The 26710-nt window shown below is 34.9% G+C and overlaps 4 protein-coding genes across 4 annotated transcripts in view; 2 read left to right on the top strand and 2 right to left on the bottom strand.

The window, feature by feature from the left end:
* Positions 1-26710, top strand: part of LOC109175190 (disease resistance protein RPP13-like) — a 175606-nt gene that overhangs the window by 118410 nt on the left and 30486 nt on the right. The window contains exons 5-6 of the transcript XR_002053260.1: positions 9437-9498; positions 11406-11413. The gene's annotated coding sequence lies outside the window, so the exon portion shown is untranslated. The remainder of the gene's footprint in view (positions 1-9436; positions 9499-11405; positions 11414-26710) is intronic.
* LOC109175152 lies at positions 245-4751 on the bottom strand. The gene is made up of 8 exons (XM_019324405.1): positions 4196-4751; positions 3971-4120; positions 3514-3648; positions 3368-3421; positions 3023-3241; positions 2678-2929; positions 1525-1856; positions 245-1134 (listed from the first exon to the last, which is right to left on the bottom strand). The coding sequence occupies exons 1-8, from the start codon at positions 4749-4751 to the stop codon at positions 376-378; spliced, it is 2457 nt and encodes an 818-aa protein (XP_019179950.1). The 3' UTR covers positions 245-375.
* LOC109175151 (putative late blight resistance protein homolog R1B-16) lies at positions 6533-9454 on the top strand. Its single transcript, XM_019324404.1, has 2 exons — positions 6533-9243; positions 9377-9454. The coding sequence occupies exons 1-2, from the start codon at positions 6652-6654 to the stop codon at positions 9452-9454; spliced, it is 2670 nt and encodes an 889-aa protein (XP_019179949.1). The 5' UTR covers positions 6533-6651.
* LOC109175145 (E3 ubiquitin-protein ligase PUB23-like) lies at positions 19447-20139 on the bottom strand. Its single transcript, XM_019324398.1, has one exon. The coding sequence runs from the start codon at positions 20137-20139 to the stop codon at positions 19447-19449; it is 693 nt and encodes a 230-aa protein (XP_019179943.1).

The following is a 26710-nucleotide window of genomic DNA, read 5'->3' as shown; positions in this document are numbered from 1 at the left end:
CTAGGAAAAACAATTTATGAGCAGTTAAATAATAGTTTTTTGAAAGAATGGAAATTATAATTCAATGCGAGTCTTAAAAATTTTACTAAATAGAACACATCTAGTGAGTAATTCTTTATTAAAATTGACCAAAAAATTAATATGGTAAACAAAGCTTGGTTATTGATATTTTTATGATATTTAATTTTAACAAATTTCGGAGCTAGCTAAGTTGGTAATTTCAATTCATTTAAAAATGAATTTGTCAAATATTATAATAGCTCATACTGGATGGAACTCATCAGTACATGTATATGACAATTAAGTGAAAACAAAACAGTGAGTAGAAATGACACAAGAACTCACACCCAACAGGGGCGGGTATTAATGAATCAATCAATCAACATATCGATCAAGATTTGACAAACCTTGATTCTGCTCTGCCTGGGAAATAAATTTTTGAAGATCATGGAGAATTACACGGAACGCTTGATTCTTGGGAGTGAAAGAAATATCGAGCAAAGGTTTGTCCTTGAAGTGGTTGGTGGCATATGAGACTTTGAAGCTGCGGAAATGAACAGATTGGAAAATTGAGCTGAAGAGATCCATGTAGAGGGGGAGTTGATTCAAGGCAAAAAGTGTGACAGGCAAGCATGTGAGGATGTATATTGGGAAAGCGGCGAGTTTGATATGATCGGTGAGGACGAAGAAATGGCCAGCACAGAAGGAGATCAAGATGGCAGCGATTGAGGTGAAGAGACAGGTGAGTCCAAGCAGCAGCTTCCTGGGGAGATTGTTCTTGAAATCCTTTTGTTGGCAGCGGGAGGTGAGGATTGCGAGGAAGAAGACGAGAGCGGTGACTGAGAAGCCCAGAGCTATGAGTGATGAGACTGCGAATGCATCAAAGGCGGGCTGGCCTTTAAGAATGGGACGCCCAGTCTTATCATCCACCCCTCCAGGGATGGTTGCTGATGTAGCAAATGCGACAGTTGCAATCAGCGCAGCAATGACAGAGCAGGAGTTGGAAGTGGTGACCAACCATTTGGTGCCGCTTTTGGTAAGATCAGCATGTGTCTCTTTGAACACTTCCTCTGGAACCTGTCCTTTGTTGTTGAAACGAACATAGGATTCTCGTGCCATATGTCCCTTCACGTACTGCATTCATTCATTCATTCATTCATTCATATATGATATCAATTAAGTTTCAGTGCGGGTAAATGTCTCCCGTGCGTGTGGTTGTGTGGATTTAAAATGCCTGAGTTTTGTACTTCAGGTGCATGAGTCTTGTGCTTATTAAGGTGCGTGAGTTTTGTGCTTAAGGTGCGTGACTTTTGTGCTTAACATGCGTGGATTTGTGCTTAAGGTATTTTGTTTGTGTGCTTAATGTGCGTGTTTTTGTACTTTAAGTGCGTCAGATTAATGTTTAATGTGCATTCACCCGCACAACTGAGAAGTCTTCCCCGCACCTGATCCCTTCCTTATATGATATTATCCATATATCCCCGCATAATGTAATATAATAATATAACATATTATAGTATATACCTTGTACCATTTCAATTCTCCTTGCAATTGCAATGCAGCACCAGGCATGCGCCAATTCTGCTGACCATTGTACATTGCAGCAAGGTGCACTGCACTGTTTCCCTCGTTATCCACTTGATAATACACAAATTCTGGTAGTGATTTTTTCTTCTCTAGTAGGAAATCATAAACCGCGGTTTGCCTGTTCTCTATAGCTAGAAGTAAGACGTTCTTCTCATTAGCATCCGCATCTTGAATGGCAACTGGGAATGTTTCAAGTATTTTCTCTACAATCTCCTTAATTCCAACCTTAGCTGCTACTAATAAAGGTGTCTCCTTGTTCTCGTTTGTCTCTGTATGTATGTGCCCAATTAACTTCAAAGTTGCATCAGCTGGATGGGAATATATATATATATATATATATATATATATATATAAGAATCACTGCTGGAAATCTTTGATTTTTCGACCACTTAAAAAATGGTAAAAAAGTAATATTTCTTCAATTTTTCATTGAAAGATTATGGTGGAGAAATAGGTAAGAAATACCGACCACAGAGTATAGGTGGTCGGAAAAAAAATTTCGGCAGTTTAAATTGTTTAAACGAATTGGGAATTTCCGCCAATCTTTCTAGTAGCAGATTTTTCCGATCACTTTACAAAATTGGATGCTATTTCTGACTACTTTACAAAATTGGATGCTATTTCCGACCACCATTCTAGTGGTTGGTGATGGTCGGAAATAGCAACAAAGGTTTTTCCGGATCTTAAAAGTAATCGAAACCAGAGCTTCCTACTTGATTTAAGTTCACTTTCAGGTGGTCGGAAATTCTTTGATTCCCAGCAGTGAATAAAGGGTTTCCATATATATATATATATATATATATATATATATATATATATATATATATATATATATAAAATCTCTCCACCAATCTGGTGTTAAAAAATAGATCTATGATGAAATTAATTGGATAATTAAAAATGTATGTGTGCATAGGGAACATTTTGATGTATACAAGCGTGTACACTTGCTTAATTCTCTTAATAATTAATCTTATCTATAAATTTATTTTTTAATGCACCAAATTAGTTCTTATGCAGTCATGGGAGGTTAAACTATATATGCATGCATGCATCAAGAAATTAAATTGAGTACATATCGAATTTTTACCCAATTCATTCTCATTTTTCTTCATAATGGTTTCAGGTTTTGCAGAATTGGTTGAAGTTGGTGATTCATCTATTGTGGGTGGAGTGGTTGGTGGTTCAATTCCAGTAGATTCTCTTGCAGCATCTTCTGGAGGTCTCCCCCCAGTATACTGGTACTTGTAGCTAGATTCTTTCTCAATCAGTTCATTCATGATCTGGACTGCCCACGTGTTCATTTCCTTCTTGTCCTTAATTTTCCTTATCCTTCCAAATCCTATATATATATCACATACAGTTTAGTCATTAATGGAAGGAAGCTAAGGAAGGAAACCAAATCATTAAAAAACTCAAACCACTATACACTGACCGGTTCCCAATATAATCAACACAACCTTCATCAGAAGCTTGAAAAGCATAACAGTTGTGGTGTAATTTTCCGGCAATGTGCCTTGAGTTCTTCTTGTTGATATTTGACAGAATCTGACTTTGTGCTCTGCTACCTCTGTACATTTGAAGTTTCCAGATTTCCAGCTTTCTTGTTCTGTGGGATCATTTTTATTTGCATCTCTTTCCCTACTAGCATTACCTATTCCAATAACAAGTACGTAAAAAGAGAAGAATCTAATCTTGATCGATCGGTCGATCAGGAACTTAACTATGATCATGTATATAACACAAGCTGCAAATTAAACTTAGCTTCTACTATACCCACCTTCTTCTGGATCATTTTGATCCGCGAATGTTCTGCTACAGGAACTACCTATTCCTGCAACAAATAAATGTTAAATGGAAAAACATATATGCATGCATATAAATCTCAAGTAAAAGAAGACAGTTAAACATGCATTATGTACCCACCAAAAAGCCTGGAAATGCATTTCCCGACAAACTTGAAGAATTCCACTAGTGTCCACCAGTTTGCTGGGAAGTTGTTAAGAATTTCATCATCCTCAGCAGATTGTTTTGCCCTTTTTAGGCTTCTAACAGTAGCACCTAGCGAGAAAAATTAAATGAAAAAGACAAAAACCAATATATACTAAGCTTGTAGACACATCAAAGTATATATATAAAATAAAAAAGAAAGAAATCACACTGATGGAAATTTTGGAATTTCCGACCACCTGAAAGTTATCAAGTTGAAAGCAAAAAGTGGTCGGAAATAGCAATAAAGGTTTTTCGGGATACCAAAAGTGGTTGTAATAAGGCTTTCGACTTGATTTAAGATCACTTTCAGGTGGTCAGAAATTCCATAATTTCCAGCAGTGTCATATGTATGTATGTATAATAAAATATTGTTAGTTGTATAGATTTGTACTGTGGTAGATGATGAGATCAACAGATCCTAGATAACTGCTGCTTTTGAATGCATGTGGTTTTGTGGCTAGAATATGTAGAGGAGATATCCCATCCTCATTCACATAATTGCCAAGTTCTGGAAGTTCACTGATTATCTCGTACGCCATTTCTGTTAGTTCAAGTAATTAAATTCAGAAGGAAGCTAAGGAAGCTAAGGTGTTTGTTAAGAAAGATGGAAACACACCAAAGTACTCTCCAGAGAGAGCTGAGTGAAGAATAGTATCCCCATTTTCCTGTCTGCAAATATCAATTGGATTGTGGTTTTCCTTCTTGAACACTGTGAGCAGGAACCGAAAAGCCTCCATCTTGCCACGATGCGCCGCCAAGAACAATGGCGTCTCCTTCTTAAAGTTGCGCTCTCTGATCAGCTCGAACGCTTTGCCTTGATTTTGAGGTCTGGAGAGAATATGTTTGCAGATTTCAGTGTTTCCAAGGCGAGCAGCAAGGTGAAGAGGAGTGTCACCTCTCTCATTCTGCAATTTCAACACTCTCAATGCCTCATCATCATCTTCTAACATATCCACCATGTTCTTGATATGTTGAAGAAGGTTTTTGGAGCCTGCAGGGTGGTAACAGTTGATGAGAATGTGGAGAACGGTGTCTCCTGATTTTGTAATTTTTGCCTTCCAAGCAACCGCTCCAGAGCGGTGGTATATGGATGAAACTCTCTCCCATTGTTGCTTCATGCACGCTTCAAACAATGTGTTCTTCATCACTATTTCTTTTTCTGATGAGGTCATCATCATTATATTTCTTCCGATCTGGTAGCTATCTAGCTTATAATATATGTATGTGTCCTACTGTCCTAGAAGCAATAATATAATTTAGTTAAAAGAAATGCATTGGCTCTCTTTAGTTCTGATCCTTTTCTTTTCTTTTGACTAAAGGAAGTAATATGTTCTCTGTACTAAAGTAATATAATATTCCTTTTGGGAAATTATATCTGTAATCTTCAATTATTCCCTATACCTTTATTTAATTTTTTAAAGTAAACTTGTATTTCATTAATTAAATCAAATTGGAGGCAAGTACAACATAAATAAAATCAAAACACTAACCAAAACCTTACGGTCCTCAATAATTATTCTGAGCACTGATATATTTGTAATACTAGAATGAATTGACTGCACAACAATCTCGGAATCCATCTCGGGTTAGAAAGGAATTGCAATTTTATGGGAGATGAATTACTGAGAATAAAGTGAGAATAATAATAATAATAATAATAATAATAATAATAAGGGAAAATGACACTTTTTACCCCTGAGTTATATACTTATAGCACTTACTTGGCCCATTTACTACCTTTACAATTATCCAACACAATACTACGGTAGTCACGACATTTTATATCATGGATCAGGGTCCACATAGCATTATGCATTCTGAATCGAAATGATGAGGTATAAAATTCATACTTGTAAGATATATAATCTCATAACACAAGATACAATTACTAATTTTTTTGGGTACAAAATTTGTACTCTTAAAATACAGAATTTCATAATACAAGATATAAAAATTCACAAACATACAGATACACATACACCAATGTCTACAGCGCACTTTGAACCCAAGTCCATAGATTGGGTATAGTGACACTCCAATCAAAGGATATTAATTCTTCACATACAAGTACATCCCGTTTTAGAATTTTAAACTTGAGCGGGTAATTCTTCATAATTATTGTCATTTGAGAGAGATCTTAAATAGCTTTGAAGAATTCCCCTATGTTTTCCATTTTTCATTTCTTAAATTTTTCATTTTTTATAGTATTCAATTTTTCAATGAAAAATGGGTTAGAAATGTTGTTTAAGGGATTGAAGTGTGGATCTACTTTTTCCTTTTTTTTTTTTTTTTCAAATTTGGAGATGGAATTAGTTAAATGGATTCTCCAAATTCTAAAAAAATATTCTCCATTTTTCAATTTGGAAAAAAAAAATTAGTAAATAAGTTTTGCTGCATTCTATTTTCTATTTCTCCAATTTTTTATTTTTTTAAAAAAATGATTCATTTCTTCAAAGTATGGAAACAACACAGTACTCATCCTTAGTCTTTCTCAATTGCTTTTCATTTCACTCTCAGGCATCATTTAGTTTCATCATATTATTCACTCTCGAACATGCCGATAGTATTGACATAACTTTATTTAATTAACTCACAATATTGGTTTAGCATTGAGAAAGTGGTGGGTACAAGCCATGAAGAGTCTGTGGGTTTAATTGTTTAATTTATTTAACAACTTTGCACATGGACAACTAACACATATGGCACATAAAAAAATTCACGAATTTAATTATATTACAACTAAGCTAAGGAAAAATTAAAAGGATTTGCACTTGCAGACAACACATATATATGGCACATAAACAAATTTTAGCTGTAAGATTCCCACTAAATATTAAACAATTGCAGCTCATATTACGTTGTCATTCTCTAACTCTAATCTTTACAAGTTGAAATTCTGCAAACCAACTCATCTCTTACAACAAACAGCTTCATTCTCCAATCTCTCCACAAAACGCTCAGATTTCTCCAATCTCTCACGTTAATGGTCTTTCGCATTACCCAATTCCACTCATCTTGCTTCAGCTAATCTTCACACCTATACCAACAGAGATAGAGAAAGAGAAGAAAAGAATGGCTTGTGTATCTGTAAATTCTCTTATCAGAACATTAGAGCTTGAGTTCTTGCAACCTCACCCTCGTCCAATCCTACAACAAATGGAACTCATCCCTTTTAACAAAGACCTCATCCAATCTCTCAAAGCAAAGCTTGGTTTTCTTATACAACTGTTCGACGAGTTCAGAATGTATGGTGTTGAAGCAATTAAAGACTTGGAAACAAAGCTCAGAGATGTAGCTTTCAGAGTAGAAGATGAAATTGAAACCCATGTAGTAGATCTCTATAAAGAAGCTGACGAGGAAATGGGACAAGGGGACACTGAAGCCAAAAAAACCCAGCATTCTCATAGACTTTGTCATGTATTGCAACATGCAATAGAAGACATTGATGCCATTAAAGAAGAGCTAGAGAAAGTCATGATGGAGTACAAGCATGTTGTAGCTGTGCAAGGAAGGGATACTACACTTGATGATGATGAACTTGTCAAGATGGACGGATCCGGTTCCTCCAATCATGCTTCACACACTGAGGACATCATGGTTGGGAAAAACAATGAGTTCGAGGCTATAAGGAAGATGTTAATACAACATCCATCTAAACAACGAGAAGTTGTCTCAATTCAAGGTATGGGAGGAATCGGCAAGACAACGTTAGCTAGACAAGTTTATGAAAATCGATCAATTGTCTCCCACTTTGACAGACGACTATGGGTTATTGTATCACAACATCACAATAAGAGGCAAATGCTCATAGGTCTTCTTGGTCCTAAAGACAATGTAAACAACAGCAGTGATGAGGACCTAGCATATCAGCTGTACCAAAGTTTGAAGGGTCAAAGGTACTTGATAGTAATGGATGACATATGGAGCAGAGAGTCATGGAATGATGTTAACTCTTGCTTTCCAGATGATATAAATGGGAGTCGAGTATTGTTGACTACTCGCGTTGCAGATGTGGCTACTTGTATTGGCTCTAACGAATACTTCTCCCATCAAATGCAGTTTTTAGATCAAAGTGAAAGTTGGGAATTATTTCATAAAAAGGCATGCAAATCTCATAGTGTTGAATTTGAGACAATTGGGAGACCAATTGTTGAGAAATGTAAAGGATTGCCTTTGGCAATTGTTGTGGTAGCAGGTTTATTTTCAAAACTCAATAAACTAGATGAGTGGAAGAATACTGCTAATGCTCTAATAAGTTCTTCAACATCAACTCTAGATGATGAAGAATGTTGGAGAATCCTCTCATTGAGTTATAGTCACTTGCCTCATAATTTGAAAGCTTGTTTTTTATATTTAGGAGTTTTTCCAGAAGATTATGAGATCGATGCTAGCAATCTTGCAAGGTTATGGGCTGCTGAAGGATTTGTAAAGGCATTCAAGAACGAGAGTTTTGAAGCGGTGGCTAGAAGGTACATAAATGAACTTATGGATAGAAACTTAATTCATGTAAGTGAAAGAAGTAGTTGTGGAAGAAAAATTAAGTCGTTTAGAGTACATGATTTATTGCATGCCTTTTGTGTAAGAGAAGGTCAGAACCAGAGTCTTTTGCATGTTGTGGTTGAAAGTGGTTCCAATTTACCTCAGAAAGGTGTCCGTTGGATAAGGGTGTCAATTGAAGATTTTGACATCTCTGCGTTACATTCTCTATCAAAACACTGCCGGTCCATCATTTATTCTGAGGGGTCGCCCATAGATGCAATAATTTTGGAATCATTCAGTCTATTAAGGGTACTCTATGCTACTAATTTTGGAATCTTTAAGCCGAATGTTTATATCCATTTGAGATACCTATGGATATCCTTGCAAGATGATCCTTCTCATTCATTATTCTCCAACGCTTGGAATCTTCAAACATTTAGGGTGTATGAAGATACAGGATTGCACCATTTGGAGTTTCCACAACTACTTTATATTCGTGGTTTTGAATTTAAAGGAGCTTTTCCCAAATCTGTTCATCAAAACTTGCAGGTCATTTCTAGATTGCTGGCTAGAAAATGTGACCACGAGTCCTTAACAAAAGTTCCATACCTAAAGAAGGTAACTATTATTATAAGTGAAACCGCTGATTGCACTAAGAACCTTGTCTGTTTACAGCAGCTCGAGAGTTTGTCTCTTTGTGTTGATATATGGTGCTATGAAATTCCGGAAATCATTAACAATATTCTTCTCTTGAAAAATATTAGGAAGCTGAGGTTTGATTTTGATTTAATGAAATTTGACTGGAAGGTAATTAATGTTTTGAGCAAGTTACCAAGGCTTGAGGTGCTCAAGTTATTGGTAATTTCTAGCTGCTACGCTAGCAAAAAGTGGGAAGTACCAGAGAATGTGAAATTCTGCCACTTAATTTGTTTGAATATTTGGTATGGTAATCTCAAGCATTGGGAAGTTGGTGCTCATAATTTTCCAAAACTTGAGCGCCTATTCCTTAATGATTGCTGTGAATTGAGAGAGATCCCGAATAGCTTTGCGGAAATTCTAACATTGAACTTAATCCAATTAGAGAGATGTCATCCTTTTGCAGTGAAGTCAGCCAAGCAAATTCAGGCTGACCAGCTTGACTATGGAAACGAGAATATGGTTGTCATTGAGAAATACACAAGACAGGTCTCTCGATCATTCTCCATTTCTTTTTCTCGATTGCTTTTTATTTCAGTCTCGTTTAATTTTTTCCAAACTTCATTTAGTTTTATCACATCCTAATTTGTTTTCATCCATTCATGACATCCTCGCTCTCTAGCTTGAAGAATACTCCGATGAAGGCGAGTTTGATGAAGATGACTCCGATGAAAGCGAGTTTGATAATCGGCCCACATAGAGCCAAAATCCAATAAAAGAAGGGTGTGGGAAGAGCAGATGGTTGTTAGTTGTGCCTGTTTTTGCAATTTTGTTCTTTGAAATGGCTTCTGGTTCATAGATTCTTCAGCTGCAAATTTGAATAGGGTATAGATTACTATATTACTCTCTTGTATCTTCTTCTTCTAGGAATGAACAATATATATAATCTGCGGGATTTAAGGCTTGCTACTTGCTAGACGGATTTAACAATTGTAAAAATATTTTGATCTATCTGATCAACAATATTAATAGTGATGAATTCTCTTTAACTTCAGCGTAGCTGCATTAGCTTGGTGTTCTTGATCTAATATTTATAACCAGAGTAAGCTACCCACCCGTCTAAAATTTTCTCTTATAATCTTCCCTCCTTACATGACATTTTTTAACTAATGGTGCGGTGCTAAAACTTGTGCAAAACCGTCTCAGATCCTTATCCGTGATAAATAGTCTCCGAGAGATTAAATTGCAACTTTGCGCATAATTTAGGAGTTAAAGATGATTACGCATAATTCAGAGACTAATTCTATACCACTAGTATAATTGAAGGACAAAAATATTAATTTTCCCAAAATATTAATTACTTTCATCTAATATTAGCTTCTTGGTTTGAAGTTTGCACTACCTGTTTGTGGATTCAATTAAATGTTATTGCTTGAATATATTAGGGTTGCTGAGTTTGATTTATCATGAGAGATGCTTGTGTAAATTAATAATAAAGTCAAATGTGGAAATGAGAGATTTAAACCTTGGGCTAAGGTTTTGCTTGGGTGAGGTTTTGACTTTTGAAGGAGTAAATGCTTGAGATGAGGTTTTGCTTGGGAAAAAGCTTGGGTATAGGTTTGAATAAGACAAAAGCTTGGGCATAGATTTGTCTAAGGGGAAATGCTTAGGCAGAGGTTTGTACAAGGGGTAAAGTGTCACGCCCCACTTCTAGAACATGACCCGGTCGTACCGTTACATGAAAACGTGTAACAATATGAAGCCTAACCTCACATATCTCTCGAAACCATCATAACACCAACTAAATACATAACAATTCCACAACTCAAAATAATAAAATATAAGCAACTAGTTCTTCCCAAAAGCTCATTAAATCCACACACAAATATTTACAATCATGAGTAGTATGTCCAAAATACATCACAAGCACAACGGGTTACCAAAAATACAAGGGTCAAAGGGAATATCCAAAAGAAACAAAAATTCGTGATAAGCTCCAACACTAGGACTAAGTCTCCTAGTTTCAAAAGTCACCTTCGAGACCCAACCACTTGTGCTCATGCTATTCACATGTCCTTACTACTCTGAAACATGAGAAAATAAAATACAAATAATGAGCTAATGCCCAGTAAGTGATAGTCCTCTCAACCCCGGATCAAGTAACCCCAAAATAATACAAAAAGCTTTAGAGTAATAACTCGATGCAAAACTCGATCTTTAACCTATATCGAAGTCATAATATACTTTCATCATACTATACACAAGTTCACAAAACAAGAAACTTTAGCTACATGGACATCAACAATATTTCATAATACAATACTTTCAAAAGCACAAACCATTTCTTAACATATGACCCATTGGCAACCTATAACCACCATTATATTTTGTGGCACATGCCATTATCGGTATAATGGTCCAAAAAGACTCGACGATTCAGAATGAGTCAGGCTCGACGATTCAGAATGAGCCGGATGGAACGTTCCAACAAATAATTCAAAAGACTCGACGATTCGGAATGAGTCAAGCTCGACGATTCGGAATGAGCAATTAGGAACGTTCCAAGCCAAACAAAACAAACAACAAAATGTAGGTTGCCTCATGAGTTTGATCAAACAATCAAAATAGTTCTTATAATCAAATAGCCCGGTGTAGCAAAAGTCATTTTCCCTAAAAAATCACATAACAAGTACATAGTTTATTGTACCAAGTTTTTCAAGTCACATATTTTCTCAAGTTACATAATATTTCCAATTATTGATAATAAATTTATCAAACTAAGAAATATGCAAGGTGTAAACCCTTCCAAAATGATAATTTTCTTAGTATAAAATTTTAACTAATTAAGGATGCTGTGGCTACTCCCCAACTCATTAAAATTATAAGATCACTAGACAATTATCATTGCCAATCTTTATGTAATTTAAACCATAGTCAATTTTTAGTAAATTAAAGATGCTGCATGTGGCTGCTCTTTAATTAATCTAAAATTGTAATCACTTGGCAAAAGGGGAATTTAAAGCCTAACAAACAAATTAAACCAACACATGATAAACAATTATTAGGTATACTCCCAGGAAAGTTGGTCGAGACGAAGCTCGGTTAAATACCAACTCCTTAGACAGAGTAGCGTCGCAAGGGGACTAGTAGCAACAAGACTTTTAAGCTAGGGCCATAGAACTAGTATTCCTCCCCAAGTAACTTCCCTAAGTTATGTGTTATCATGTTTGAAGTAAAATCGTTTAGAAGATCTAAAGATTGTAGATTCACCTACGATTAAGGCTTTAAATTGATGAATTAAGTTAACGGACTAAACGTGCTTAAATTCAGGCACTACCGCAATTAAAGTTTATGCATTAGTCCAACTTAAATAGGAACTAATATAATTCCATCCTAAATTTATGCATTGCTAAAGGCATAATAAAAAAAATTTGCATAATTTAAAACAGAATATTATGCTTAGGACAAATATGCATAAAATTAAACATTAAACTCATATATTCCAAACAAATTGCATAAATTAAAAGCAATTTACAATATGAGATTTCAAAAAATCTTTGAAATTTTAAACTGTAAGCCCATAACAAAATGTTTAACGCATAAAGATCAAATTTATGAGAAATAACTGAATTTACAAATTCTAACAATATCAAACAAAAATGATATGTTGTCATTTGTAAATCAAAATCTCACAAAACCTAATTGCATAATTAAACTTAATATTATGCACTTAATGTGATCAAATGCATAAAACAATATAAAGAGTATTAAAATACACCAAATATTCATTTATTCATACTTAACCAAATATGGGCAAAAACATTAATCATAATTCAAAGACTGAATGAACTATGGAATAAATGTACAATAATGGCAATAGTCAGTAATTGCCAAAAAAAAAAAAAATTCTTATCTGAAACATTGTCACATAAACATAATTGGAAACAATTTAGGATTCATAAATAAACCATAATAATAATGTTATCATTAAAATATTAATGGTAATAAATAACCTTATAATCACCATTAATATTTGGTAATAACAACCAAAGTATGGTAATATACCTTCTTTAATGTTTCCATTTTTCTTAAAGAAATAAAATGTGGCAATTTCAAAATTATAGCAGTCAAACTATAACTATAGCACTAATTACCAAAAATGAATAATGATAAAACTTAATGACTAACCTTAATGATGCAAATTGCATCTCCCATAGTGCTATAATTCTCCCTTCTTCATCGTCAGTAACCTCAATGCAACGTCACGTAACAATAAACACTAAATAGGTAATCTTTCCAAACATAATAAATTACCAAGAAATAATAATTACTATGAAAGGTAATAAACGAGATTAGCCCCTAAACTTAATAATAGTAATTAATAATGTCAAATATAACTTAATAAATGGCAAAACCGCAAAACCATAATTAAGGGGATACTGAATGCCAATCTCATATTACCACATAATAATTAACCAAGACTATAATGTCTTTCAGGGAGACTGAAATTATGGTAATAATCAAATTACCATTGTAAAGGCAATATACCAACTATATTGCTTACTATATTATTAAAGGAATTAATATTATTATTAAGGCCCTGAAAACTGTTGATAGATTAAAAAATATATATAATCAACTTAAACAATAGTTATAATTCTTAATGGCCAAAATAACAATTATAATCCTTAAATTCTTAATGGCTCATAAATAGACCCAATATAATAATTATAGCACTTAATCACTTAAATTAGACTCATAAACTCAATGGTCCAAGTGAGTTGTGACATGGATATAAAATGGTCTACTACTGAAATATATCCAAACTTAATAATTAATATTATTACCAACCAGGAATACCATTAACATAATATTGTAGTTAGTAATAATTAAGACTTAGTGAACATGTTATGCATAATAATCAATATTATTACCATAATAAACATGTTATAAGTCAAAATAAAATAGCTATAATTATTATTAAAATATCAATCAAAATGGTGGGATCCATACTTTAATGACCCAAGATAGGTCCCAAATAGCTTGTTCAAAATAAGTTTTAAAGTCCCAAGTAAAATATAGGACTAAAATATGCTCAAAATTAAATGAGAAACCAAACAAGCTGTCTTAATAGACCATAATATCAAATATTGGCCTAAGGATCCTAAAATTGAATGACATTTAATATAGAGACTATAAGTTAATAATATGTTAATCCAACTTTAATGCATGTTTTTATGAATGTACAATTATAATAAAATAATTTATGAATACACATAACATGCTTGAATTTTTACATATTAATATGTATTAACCCATAAATTCTGAATAAATTGCAATACTTCAGGCAATTTAATATGCATCTCAATATTCAATTAAAATTCAAATAGCAAATTTGAAACTTAATATTTGCCTAAAGTTGAATAATAATTTAATTATGAATTAATGCCAAAATTAAGAGCAAAATAAAGGGCATCATCCAAAAGCAAGCAATTACCATACGCTTACCATTTGCCAAAATAATATACAATATTAAATTAGGTAATATAAATATGGTAATAATAAACTAAATAATACCATTTACCAAATTAATATGTAATTACTAAATAATTGGCAAATAAAACATATGGTAAGAAAAAAAAATAAAGGTAATTGCATTTTATTAAGCAAATAAGGAAATGTACCAGACGTCCACACTGTACGCGTACTCATCTTCTTCCAACGTCACCAGAAATCAGCGCCACCGCCGACAGCCAGGCCATTCGTCCTTCTTCCAATGCATCGCCGGCAAGACCGTGCCACCGCCGACAACCTTACGGACAGGAGAACGCGCCGTGGTTCAGCCTGAAGGAGAGGGATCAGCCCACCTCCGCCATATCTCACCTCTGCGCAACGCCAAACCGCACGTGGAAAAGGAGAAATCTCGGTTCGCCGGAAACCAAGCTTCATCACCGCCGTTTCTCCTCTTTGCAGCCCTAGTCCACCGACACCGTGGTCCGCCGAGCCATCCACTGCCCACGACTTCAAGTCTTGTCGTCGCCCGGAAAGTGTGAACGAAACCGTGGCCTCCCACAAAGCGCCCAATGGCGCTAGTTGCAGCCACCGTCGCCGCTGTGTCTTCGTCGCAACGCCAGTGACCAAGCCGCAATGCCACCCACCGCAACGACGACCGTAGTCCAAACACCGGCGAACGATCCTCGTAGTCGGCCTCGTAATAGCGGAAAATGAACCAGGAACTCAGCCTCCATTTTTTTTTCTCGGCCAATAAAAAAACGGCGACCAAAAGAAGAAAAAAAATAATAACAATAATAATAAAAATCACGATGTATGTATATAATTTCGAAATCCAAATGAAATTAAAAAAAAAATATCGTGTTGAATTATGCCGAAAAATAATTTTCAACAGTCCAAAAAACATATACAAAATCTTAATGTATATTAAAAAATAAATATTGTTTTTAGGCAAAACAATCAACCAGACAGAGATTGATAAAGGCTCTGATACCAAATGTGAGATCTAAATATACAAAGTATAATCTATCTAAATATACAAAGTATAATCTGCGAGAAACTTAACTCGTAGTAGCGGAAGCGGAAGCACTGTAGATCTCCAGTCATAGTTGATATCCTTGTATTGCCTCTTGAACGGTAGATCTGCAGAATATGGTTAGCCGTTTTGTCTCATACTTGACTCAGAACCCTAGATGGTGTACTGGTATTTTCTGAGTAGTATGAGTACCATATAATATTCATGTATCTTGTATCCCATCAATACAAGCTTTATATAGGCACATTGGTGGATATAAGACTTAAACCTAAAGGTCCAACCCAACCAATTACTTAATGGGCCTAGTCCACTTGCACCACATAAGTAAGACCCATAATATATAATATATATTATACGGGAAAGTCTTACATTTATAACTTCCTTTGAGTTAAGGGAAAGAGTGTAGAGTGTGAAGTGTTTTCCGAACCACTATAAAAACTTAGCTACTTCTCTTTTAGGCAAGCTAAAAGATTTCGCGGCGAGAAAACCTGGATCAAAGCTTTGATTTCAAAACTCTAGCTCACTTTGAGTTACTTCGAAAATGTTTTAAAAAATTTAGAGAGACATATATAGCATTATAGCACCAAGGAACCCTATAAGTTCTCATGAAATTGAAGAAATCTGTAAGCCACCTCAAATATTGGGTAGTGACCTTATAAGCCGCAATAAGTCAAAGATTGGGAAAGAGGAAGAACAAAATTAGATCCCACAATATTTTACTGACACAACGATTAATTGAGCTAAAGTAGTTTAGACTACAACTTGACCTTGAGTTGAGGGTGCATCTTGAGTGGATACTATTATCTTAATGAGTTCAAGTAAATGAATCCCTTCAATTTCATTGCACAATCCTTATTAGTTGGCCAACTTATAAGTGCACTAGTTCTATATAACTAACCTCTAGATGTTGAAATTCTAGTTAATTAATTGACTTCTAGATGTTGAAGCTAAGGTTGGTCAACCTTTAAGTTATTAGCTTGTTATAGCGAGCATAAACATTATTCAAGTCTTATGTTTCATTGTGCTTATGTGTCATAGAAAGTGGGGGACGCAATGTTGAGAATTATGCCTTAAGTTAGTCTAATGGTATTTTTCGAATAACTTTATATAGTCATCCACTAAAATATTTATTATGAAAGTTATAAGGTGGTCACTTTGATCTCAAGATATATAATTCTCACACTTGGTGTTCTCCTAGCTCCTTGAGTCACTCAATCTCCTAACTTAGCATTCTCTTCCAACTTGCATGATCAACTTGACAATATACAGGGACAGAGCCAGGAATTTTGTTGAGGGAGGGGGGGGGGGGGGGGGGGGGGAATAGGGACGGGGGATTCACAAATTTTTTTCAAAGGCGAAGCATTAAAATAAAAGAGATATTTAAAAATAAATTAATTAATTACCTAAGAAATATAAGTGTAAATATTATTGGATATGGGCGAAAAATAAAATAAATCGAAACTTTATAAAAATATTCATAACAAAATATGAAACATAATTAATTTGATAAAATAATTTGAATATATATATATATATATATATATATATATATATATATATATATATATATATATATATATATATATATATATATATATATATATATATATATATATATATATATATATATATATATATATGTAAGTGTATATCAAATATTAAAAAAACTATTAAAACGTGATTGTGTTAAAGTCATAGGGAAAGAGTCAAAAAATTATATGATTCGAATGCCTAACCTTTATTAAAATATAACTTGTTTCAAAAAAAAAAAAAAACCTTTATTATAACCAAATGCATGCTCTACCAACTAATCTAACTCATTTTTTATGAACAATTAACAGTTTTTATATACTAATACTAAAAAATGTACTATATATACATATATACATATATACATACAAAAATTATATATGGGGTAGGGGTAGTGGTAGAGGTAGGGGTAGGGATAGGGTAGGGGTGGGGGTGGGGTGAGGGGGGGGGGGCAGCTGACCCCCTGCCCCCCCTTTGCCTCCGTTGGTTTTCTAACATGGAAGAGATATGACGTCGGTTTTTTTGTATATTTTTTTAATTTTTAAAATTAACATACGACGTCTATTATTTATAAATAACCAATGTTGTATATTTTTTTAAATTTTTTAAAATTACAAAACGACGTCGATTTTTAAACAAAACCGACATCGTATATTTTAAAAAGAAATTAAAATGTTAACTTTAAAAATAAAAATAATAATAAACGATGTTGTTTTTATTTTTTATTTTTTTTTTATGATTTTCCATCCAATTAATCCTGTACAGCTTTTACAATTCACAACAATTTTTAACACCGGTCTAGCAATTTGATATTCAAAATCTCACAATTGATCAAACTAATAAATCTTACAATTAATTCAAAAAGCAACTCAAACCATCAACTAAACAAGTTAAATTTATAGTAATTCTACATTTGATAATAATAATAATAATAATAATAATAATAATAATAATAATAATAATAATAATAATAATAATAATAATAATAATAATAATAATAATAATAATAACAAACTTAAATTATCAACATCAACTAAACATCAAGCATTATTTTAACACATTCATCAATAAGATACTTAGACCATACGTCTCTAACTTCATCAATCTCTTGTTGATTGTAGGGCAAACTTCCTTGTCTCTCTAAATGCTACAAAATTGAAAAAAAAAAAAAGTAATAAATAAGCTAGTATTTTAAAAAATTTGAAGGAGAAAGATATTTTATTAAATTACATGCCTTGTTCATTCCTTTGAAGTAGTGGTTGGAAATAATTTCCAACATGAATTTCATCACATAATAGCCACATTCGGTAGTTCCTCTTTGTATGGCACACTACATTTGAATTACAATATAATTAAGAATTTTTTTACTAAAAACAATAAGATAAATGTACTTTTACAAAGTATATGAAGTACTTACCGAACATATACTTCATTTTGGTGAACGACTTGGTTTCTTTTCAATCAACATGCTTGCGTGACACACATATTAATATAAGACATAAAACATGTATAAGTACTTGACATCACTATATTAATAATAACTATTAATTATTTATAAATTTACATACGTTTTCATTATATCTTTAATGTCATCACGTGGCGGGTGACCAAGTGAATCAAACCAAATTATTTCATATAATTAAGGACAAACCGCCATCAACATCTAATGCCCACTACAAAACAAAACAAAACAAAAAAATTAGTATTAAGTGAATATAATATATAATATAACTGAACTCAACATAATATATAATATAACTATATAATTGTATTCTTACTTGTAAACATATGGGGCTAAATAACAATTTTTCTTTCCAGATTGCATGGTGGCATTTATATACGATACCCTGTCTTCTCTACTCATCAGTTTCGATTGAATATATTATGGATCTAAGAAGCCATACATGATTTTTTAGGCTAAACCAAAATCTTTGTAAAGACCTATTCACAATCACAATCAATTATATATATATATATATATATATATATATATATATATATATATATATATATATATATATATATATATATATATATATATATATATATATATATATATATATATATATATATATATATATATATATATAATATATAAATATATATGTGTGTGTGTGTGTGTGTGTGTGTGTGTGTGTGTGTGTGTGTGTGTGTGTGTGTGTGTGTTACTAACAAGGGTGAATCAACGATTTGGTCCCTCACTTATTCGCGACTTGTCAATGTTGCCCCTGAATCACGTATTCATCGATTTAGTCCCCGAAAATAATTGTTTTTCGTCAAATCAGTCCCTATAGCCGTATTCCGTCAAGTCTCAGGCCAGAGCTCCGATTTGCCCTGGGCATTTTGGTCTTTTCACTCCTTCTTCTTCATTAACTCCGACAAAGCTTCACCGGAGAAGCTCAAGCTAGCCGGAGGGAGCTCCTAATTTCACGGTATGCTTTTCTTTCGTTAGAAGATTGATTTTCAGTCTCTGCTTCATGGCTATTTCACTTGAAAACAAAAAAAACCATGTTTTTTAAAAATGCCCAGATGGTCATTGCCTGAAATTAAAGACTGCTTGGAAGAGGTCGGATTTCGCTATGTCCACTTTTGGATCCGACAAATGCCAGACAGTGAAGATATCAAAAGCACATATGGATTTTCTGCAGGACAAGACATAAAATATGAAGAGGTCACTAGCTTCCAACAACAGGATTCATGGAATGCATACATTGTAGGTGTTGCATGAAGTTATCATTGTCACTCAACATAGCAGAGAAGCTGAATACGGTGTAATTCTTTACAAGCATAAAAATATTTTTTTTCCATTCCTTAGCATGCAATTTGAGAATCTCAGCACCTCTCTCCTTGTTCTTCCCAACCCCACAATCCACTTGTATAACCAAACACAGCTTCGCCCCCACTCCCAGCTGCAACATCTCTTGCACCACACTGGGAGTAGCAGAGAACTTGGCGATGGAGTACAAGATCCTCAGACCTCTCTTATTCGCCACCTGCGACACCCTCAGGATTTTCCTCGACACCACCGCCAGCCCCGCCGCGTGCTTCAGCAGCTTCGCCCGCCCCTCCACGCACCGGCAAAGCTGCTCCAGTACACTCAGACTCCACTCGCAATATCGTTTCTCGTTCGTGTCCAGTAGTAGATCGATCAGCACGGTCGCCGCCCCGGCCTCCGCTGCCTTGATCCGGTTCCTCCCTCTCTGGCAAACGTTGGCCAGTAGATGCAGCGCGGATTTGGAGGCCTTGCGGGAGAAATTGTCTCGCAAGATTTGGATAACTTGGTGGAAAAAGGAGGGGTTTAAGTTTTTCGTGAGCTGTGATAACAAGGGGTTTAAGGTTGTGGTTTCGAGCATTGATTTGAGAAGCATCACTGCATTTCCGGCGTCGACTTGGCTTGCCGAAGGAGCTTTAGGATGTGAGGCTTGGTCACCAGAGGCTTTGGGGTGGGGAAGCACTCGACGCCGTGGGAGGCATGGTGGGTGCACCACGACTGGATGACTCGCAGGAGAGTGACGTTTGGGGTCAACAACTCATCATCAGAGGTGAAGCTGACGTCGGCGACGATGGAATGAAGAAGAAGGCGTGAAAAGACCAAAATGCCCAGGGCAAATCCGAGCTCTCACCTGAGACCTGACGGAATACGGCCATAGGGACTGATTTGACGAAAAACAATTATTTTCGGGGACTAAATCAATGAATACGTGATTCAGGGACAACATTGACAAGTCGCGAATAAGTGAGGGACCAAATCGTTGATTCACCCTACTAACAATTATGATAATAAATAAAATTAAAACTGTTATAAACAAGTAATACTAAAGAACTTATTACCATATAAAGAACTGAAAAAGATAAATATCGATAATCTCCATCTTTAAGAAACGTATGATCTCTCGACTCTCAAACTGCAAGTCATACGTAACGTTGCCCATAATACCACAAGGGATAGGAATTACAATATTTTGTTTAAGACCGGTAGCTATTCTATATGCCCTTTTGCATAGAATACTCAAAGACTCCAGATCAGCTACAGTTTCATGATGAGAAGATTGCACAACCGGTTCAAAAGTCAATTTGGCATTTCCTTTTAACTGTACATTCTAATATAAGAATTATTATTTTTAAAGAAGCAAATTACATACTATTTTAGAATAAAAATATTTACGGTGTACATACCCCATCAGCTTCAATACATAACTCTACTAGCTTCTTTGGCCAAATAATAAAATGTTGATATGCATCACATAAACGCTGAACCTCATTGGTGGGGATGGGTACATTTGCACTAGGATCAAGAACTTTATCTATGCTCGCCTTCACTTGGTTTGCATCTAGTACAATCCCGTGAACCTGTCTACCACTGTAAGCTGTCCCACATGTAATTGAATGTCTAATTGGGTCTTCCAATAACAATTGACATCGTGCCCCTTTAATATTAATATTTTGCACATTTAGTATTAACATTTGGCATATTTAGTACTCCGTATCATGGTTGCAGTAGCCACTAGGCGCTAGTCGAGCGGTAGAGTAGTGCCTAGCGCCTAGACGGTTTAGGCAGGCACCTATATATTCAACAAACTAAAAAAAAAATAAAAAAATAGTGCACGTGTGTGAGTGTATATATGTCATATTACACGCGCGCGCACACACCGAATTCGGCCGAGTTAGGCGCTAGGCGGGTGCCTAGGGCAGAAATCGCCACGGTCCAGGGGCGCCTAGGGTAGAAATCGCCACAGTCTAAGGGCGCCTAGCGCCTAGGCAGGCGCCTAGACCGATTTTTGCAACAGCGCTCCGTATTAAAAGATTATACTTGAAAAAATGCAAAAGTTCATTGCACTTAATTTCGATTTTAGATTTTATGACTGAGTTTTTCATCATTTTATTTGGTTTAGTGATTTACTTTTTACTGGGTCTAGCATTTATACTTTAGATGGTTAAAGTTTGCATAGTGAACTTAATGATACTTACCATAATGTCACTGTATTCCCATGTAGTTCCGTCATTGTGAGAATCATATATCAGATTCTGGTTGTCGTCATATAGAACAGTAATGTAGAAGTTATTTATTTACAAGGGCAATGTACATTTCCTAGGCTTGAACAGACACCTCACACTGGCCTATATAAAGAGCGCAAAGGCTCCAAACCAAGTCCAAGAGGATCGCAAAGGCTAAAATAAAAAAATCTTTTGCAGGTTGGATCTGAATTAGTCTTTCGGGTTGCAAGTCCAAGAGGATCACAGTTACACGTAAGAAAACTCTTATGTCGCTTCTTGACTTTATGATCAATACTAGTGGCAGTGCTATGGCCCTTCTTGACGTATTACTAGTATATTTTAAGCTTGTGATTTTGATGTTTATGTTTTTATGGGAAAATATGTGGTCTGTAGTATGATGTCTAGTCTCTACTGAATTTGTAGGTGAAAAGGAATGTTACAAGCATTGATGATATTGTGCCTCCTAGTCACTCCAGTCTTTGCATTTGAAACTACCAAGGATGCGAATCCCCAAGCTCCCCAGCCACTCACTTGGACAGGCTTTAAATTAGCATTTACCTGGCTAAATGGCTACTGTAACATGCAGAAGTGTATACCAAACAAAATGCAGATTGAAGTGGTTTACTTTTTACTACTTAAAGATCTGACATTTACCCTTGATTTAAAATTTAACTTTTTTTTTATTTTATAAAATTTACGAGATTTATCTATTTAGTTATTAAAGATTACATATTTAAGTTTGATTTTACAAAATTTACTGGATTTACATATTTAGTTATTAAAAATTACATATTTAAGTGTTTAAGTTTGTATAGTGAAATTAATGAAATTTACAAAAACTAGTATTTTCACCCGTGCGTTGCACGGAATGGATTTATTATAATACTATAAGAATATTTGGATCGATATACAAATATAAATTATAACAACGAACATTATATAGTGCAGTTGATGAAATAGATTGTATCGATTATGTTTCTTGATGTTATCCATGCTTAAATTCGAGCAAATAATTTCTCAATTACCCGTGCGATGCGCGTGCGATGCACAGATAAATTTTTTTTTTATTATATATTACCAATTAATAGATATTTATTAATTTCCATTAAACATTTTGTTATCAATAAAGATTTATTAATTCTTTTACCAATAAATTAATTAATTAATATAAGAAAAATTTGAGCGGAAAAGTAAGAGGATTTTAATTTTTATTAATAGTATAGATGTCACTGCGTTCCCATTGTAGTTCAACTAGTCTAACAATATTGGAAAGAGCACTCTCCCATCCAACTGCCGTCGCTCTAATATGCAACACTCCATTCTCATTAACAGTTCCTCTGATTACCATTTCTCCCTTCCTTTTAGCCACTACCCTCGATTCCCCAGTTATAATACTCTTCAGTTTTCGTTAAAAATTCTTCAGCGTCAATTGGAATTGCAATGCCTTGATCAAACATGAGGCTCTTGTTGCCTACAACGACTTCCTTATTTTGGACAATAGCCTTCACTCCGTAACCAGTTATTGTTGAATAAATGCAGTAAATATTTCTTGTGGTAATTTTATATTATGTCCTATTCTTATGGAATTTGTTTAGTGTTGTTAGTGGGCAGAGTGTTGCTATTTCTTTGTTGTTAGTGGGCAGAGTGTTTATTGTCCAGTTGCTATTTCTTCGTAAGTTTTAGTTGATGTCCAGCCTATAAAAGGTGTTTGTGTCAACAAATAAAAGTGAGTTGTTTTTAGATGATAATGATCTTCTTCTCCTACATTCTATCTTTTCATGTTATTGATTCAGTAGTCCAAAGCTAAAGTTTTTCCTTCTTTATTATTTAGTGCCCATTACTTGTTTGATTAAATTCCCAAGTGACCTTTTTCTTCTACATTTGGTATCAGAGCCATTTCAGTTTCATTGCAGCAGCTATAACAACTGTTTTATGGCCACTGACAATTTTGTCCAACCTGCTATTCCTCGCTTTGATGGACATTATGATCATTGGAGCATGTTGATGGAGAATTTTTTTCGATCCAAGGAACTTTGGGCTGTGGTTGATACTGTAGTAGCAGAACCAACAGCGGAGATGCCGGCAGAGCAGCGAACGAGGTTGGAGGGTTTAAAGCTGAAAGATCTCAAAGCAAAAAATTATCTCTTTCAGGCCATTGACAGAACCATCTTGGAGACTATACTTAACAAAGATACCTCCAAGAATATTTGGGATTCTATGAAGAAGAAGTTTAAGGGAAACACAAAAACAAAAAGGTTGCAGCTTCAAGCATTGCGTTCTGAGTTTGAAGCCCTTCAAATGAAAGAGGGTGAAACTGCAAGTGAATACATCTCTAGAACCATGGCGACAATTAGCAAATTGAGGAGCAATGGTGATACAATTGAGGAGAATGTAATTGTTGAGAAAATACTTCGGTCTATGACACCCAAATACAATTTTATTGTATGTGCCATAGAGGAAGGAAATAATACATCAACAATGTCACTTGATGAACTTGAAAGCTCATTGTTGACTCATGAGAGAAAGATCAATCCTCAAGGAAAAGAGGGAGAACAAGCTTTGAAATCCTCGGTTGTAAACCAATCTTGTAATCGAGGTAGAGGTCGTGGGAGAGGAAGAAATAATGGGGGACGTGGCAATCAACAGGATAATCATCGTCAGAGATATCAGTCTAATCACTCTAATGATAAGAGAGGGCGTGGAAGTCATCAGTCAACAAATGATAGATCAAAACAAGTGAACAAGTCTAATGTTGAGTGCTACCGTTGTCATAAGTATGGTCACTATCAGTATGAGTGCTATACTAATTTGGATAAACAACATCATGAAGAAAAATTCCACTTAGCAGAAAATGAAGAGGAGATTTCTCTATTGTTGGCATGCCATGTCAATGAAGAAACCCAACAGAACATGTGGTACTTAGATTCCGGTTGCAGTAATCACATGTTTGGAAATGAACAGCTTTTTACTACTCTTGACAAATCCCTCCGCAATACTGTCAAATTTGGTGACAATTCTACCATATCAGTTATGGGAAAAGGAACAATGAATCTTCAAACCAGGGATAACTCCATCCATACTATCTCTAATGTGCTTTTTGTTCCTGATTTAAAAACCAATCTACTCAGTGTTGGTCAACTCCAAGAGAAGGGATATGAGATTTCTATTAAGGATGGGTTATGCCGTATTCAAAATGCAAAATTGGGTTTGATAGCTCAAGTCAAAATGACTGCAAATCGCATGTTTCCGCTTTACCTCCAAAACACATCCCATTCATGCTTCTCATCAAAGGTAAAGGATGCATCGTGGCTATGGCATTACCGCTATGGTCATTTAAGTTTTGGTGGATTGAAGACTTTACAACAGAAAAATATGGTGACTGGTCTTCCTCAGTTGGATGCATCCTCTAGAGTTTGTGAAGAATGTGCTGTTAGCAAACAACACCGTAATCCATTTCCAAAACAAAAATCTTGGAGAGCCAAGAAGCCTTTGGAATTGGTTCATTCTGATCTTTGTGGGCCAATCACGCCAATGTCAAACGGAGGTAAAAGATACCTGATTACTTTTATTGATGATTTTAGTCGAAAAATTTGGGTATATTTTTTAATGGAAAAATCAGAAGCTTTGCATGCATTTAAATGTTTCAAAGTGTCGGCTGAAAAAGAAGTTGGAAATCCGATCAAAATTCTTCGCACAGACCGTGGGGGTGAATACAATTCAAATGAGTTTACAGTTTTTTGTGAAACTCATGGAATTAAGAGGCAACTAACAGCAGCTTATACACCTCAACAGAATGGTGTCTGTGAGCGAAAGAATCGTACTATCTTAAACATGGTACGGAGTCTTTTGAGACAAAGTGACATTCCAAGAACTTTTTGGCCGGAAGTTGTGAATTGGAGTGTTTATATTTTGAATAGGAGTCCTACTCTTGCTGTTCAAAATATAACACCAGAGGAGGCTTGGAGTGGACATAAACCGTCTGTAGATCATTTCAGGATCTTTGGGTGCATTGCATATGCTCGCATTCCAGACCAGATCAGAACCAAACTTGATAACAGAGGTGAGAAGTGTGTTCTTCTTGGTGTTATTACACAATCAAAAGCCTATAAGCTTTATAATTCTATCACCAAGAAAATACTTATTAGTCGTGATGTTGTGTTTGATGAGGATAAGTTCTGACTATGGAATAGTAATGTTGTTGAACAGAAAATATCTATCAACCTTGATGAAAGTAGGGTTGAAGATGATGTGCAACAACCTACAATATATGATCAACAAATGCCAGGTGATTCAACTAATGCACCAAACTCACCGATTGTTGAACCTGTACATCCTCAGAGAGCAAGAAGAAAACCAGTTTGGATGGAAGATTATGAGGTAACTGGCATTGATGATTCTGAAGACCCTTTTACCCATTTTGCCTTGTTTGCAGATAGTGACCCTACATCTTATGAGGTTGCTTCCAAAGATTTGAAGTGGGAAAAAGCTATGGATGCAGAAATTGAATCTATTGAGAAGAATAATACCTGGCAGTTAACTGAGCTTCCAAAAGGACAAAAGGCAATAGGTGTTAAATGGGTATATAAAACAAAACTGAAGGAGAATAGAGACATTGACAAGTACAAGGCCCGTCTTGTTGCTAAAGGATACAAGCAAGAATATGGAGTAGATTATGATGAAGTTTTTGCTCCTGTTGCAAGGTTAGACACTATCAAATTGGTTATTTCACTGGCAGCACATAACTCATGGCCTATCTATCAGCTGGATGTGAAATCGGCCTTCTTACATGGAACTTTGGAGGAACAGGTATTTGTCCAACAACCTCCTGGGTATATTAAAGTTGGAAATGAGCATAAAGTTTATAAATTAAATAAAGCTTTATATGGATTAAAACAAGCACACACTTTTTGTTAAAATGATAGAGGAAGAATGCTCATAGTCTGT

Source organism: Ipomoea nil, unplaced genomic scaffold (assembly GCF_001879475.1).
Source record: "Ipomoea nil cultivar Tokyo-kokei standard unplaced genomic scaffold, Asagao_1.1 scaffold0684, whole genome shotgun sequence".
Taxonomy (NCBI): Eukaryota; Viridiplantae; Streptophyta; class Magnoliopsida; order Solanales; family Convolvulaceae; genus Ipomoea; species Ipomoea nil.
The sequence above is the reverse complement of the archived record's forward strand: the minus strand, read 5'-3'. Positions and strand labels throughout refer to the sequence as shown.

What these genes read in the sequence shown, in the direction of transcription:
- LOC109175152 (XM_019324405.1), bottom strand. Translation starts at nt 4,751, where the DNA reads ATGACCTCATCAGAAAAAGAAATAGTGATGAAGAACACATTGTTTGAA. An exon ending in TCAAAATGATCCAGAAGAAG is followed by an intron (nt 3,242 to 3,367) that starts GTGGGTATAGTA and finishes TTATTGGAATAG; the next exon opens with GTAATGCTAGTAGGGAAAGA. An exon ending in GAAAAATGAGAATGAATTGG is followed by an intron (nt 1,857 to 2,677) that starts GTAAAAATTCGA and finishes ACATACATACAG; the next exon opens with AGACAAACGAGAACAAGGAG.
- LOC109175145 (XM_019324398.1), bottom strand. Translation starts at nt 20,139, where the DNA reads ATGCTTCTCAAATCAATGCTCGAAACCACAACCTTAAACCCCTTGTTA.
- LOC109175151 (XM_019324404.1), top strand. Translation starts at nt 6,652, where the DNA reads ATGGCTTGTGTATCTGTAAATTCTCTTATCAGAACATTAGAGCTTGAG. An exon ending in TTGAGAAATACACAAGACAG is followed by an intron (nt 9,244 to 9,376) that starts GTCTCTCGATCA and finishes CTCGCTCTCTAG; the next exon opens with CTTGAAGAATACTCCGATGA.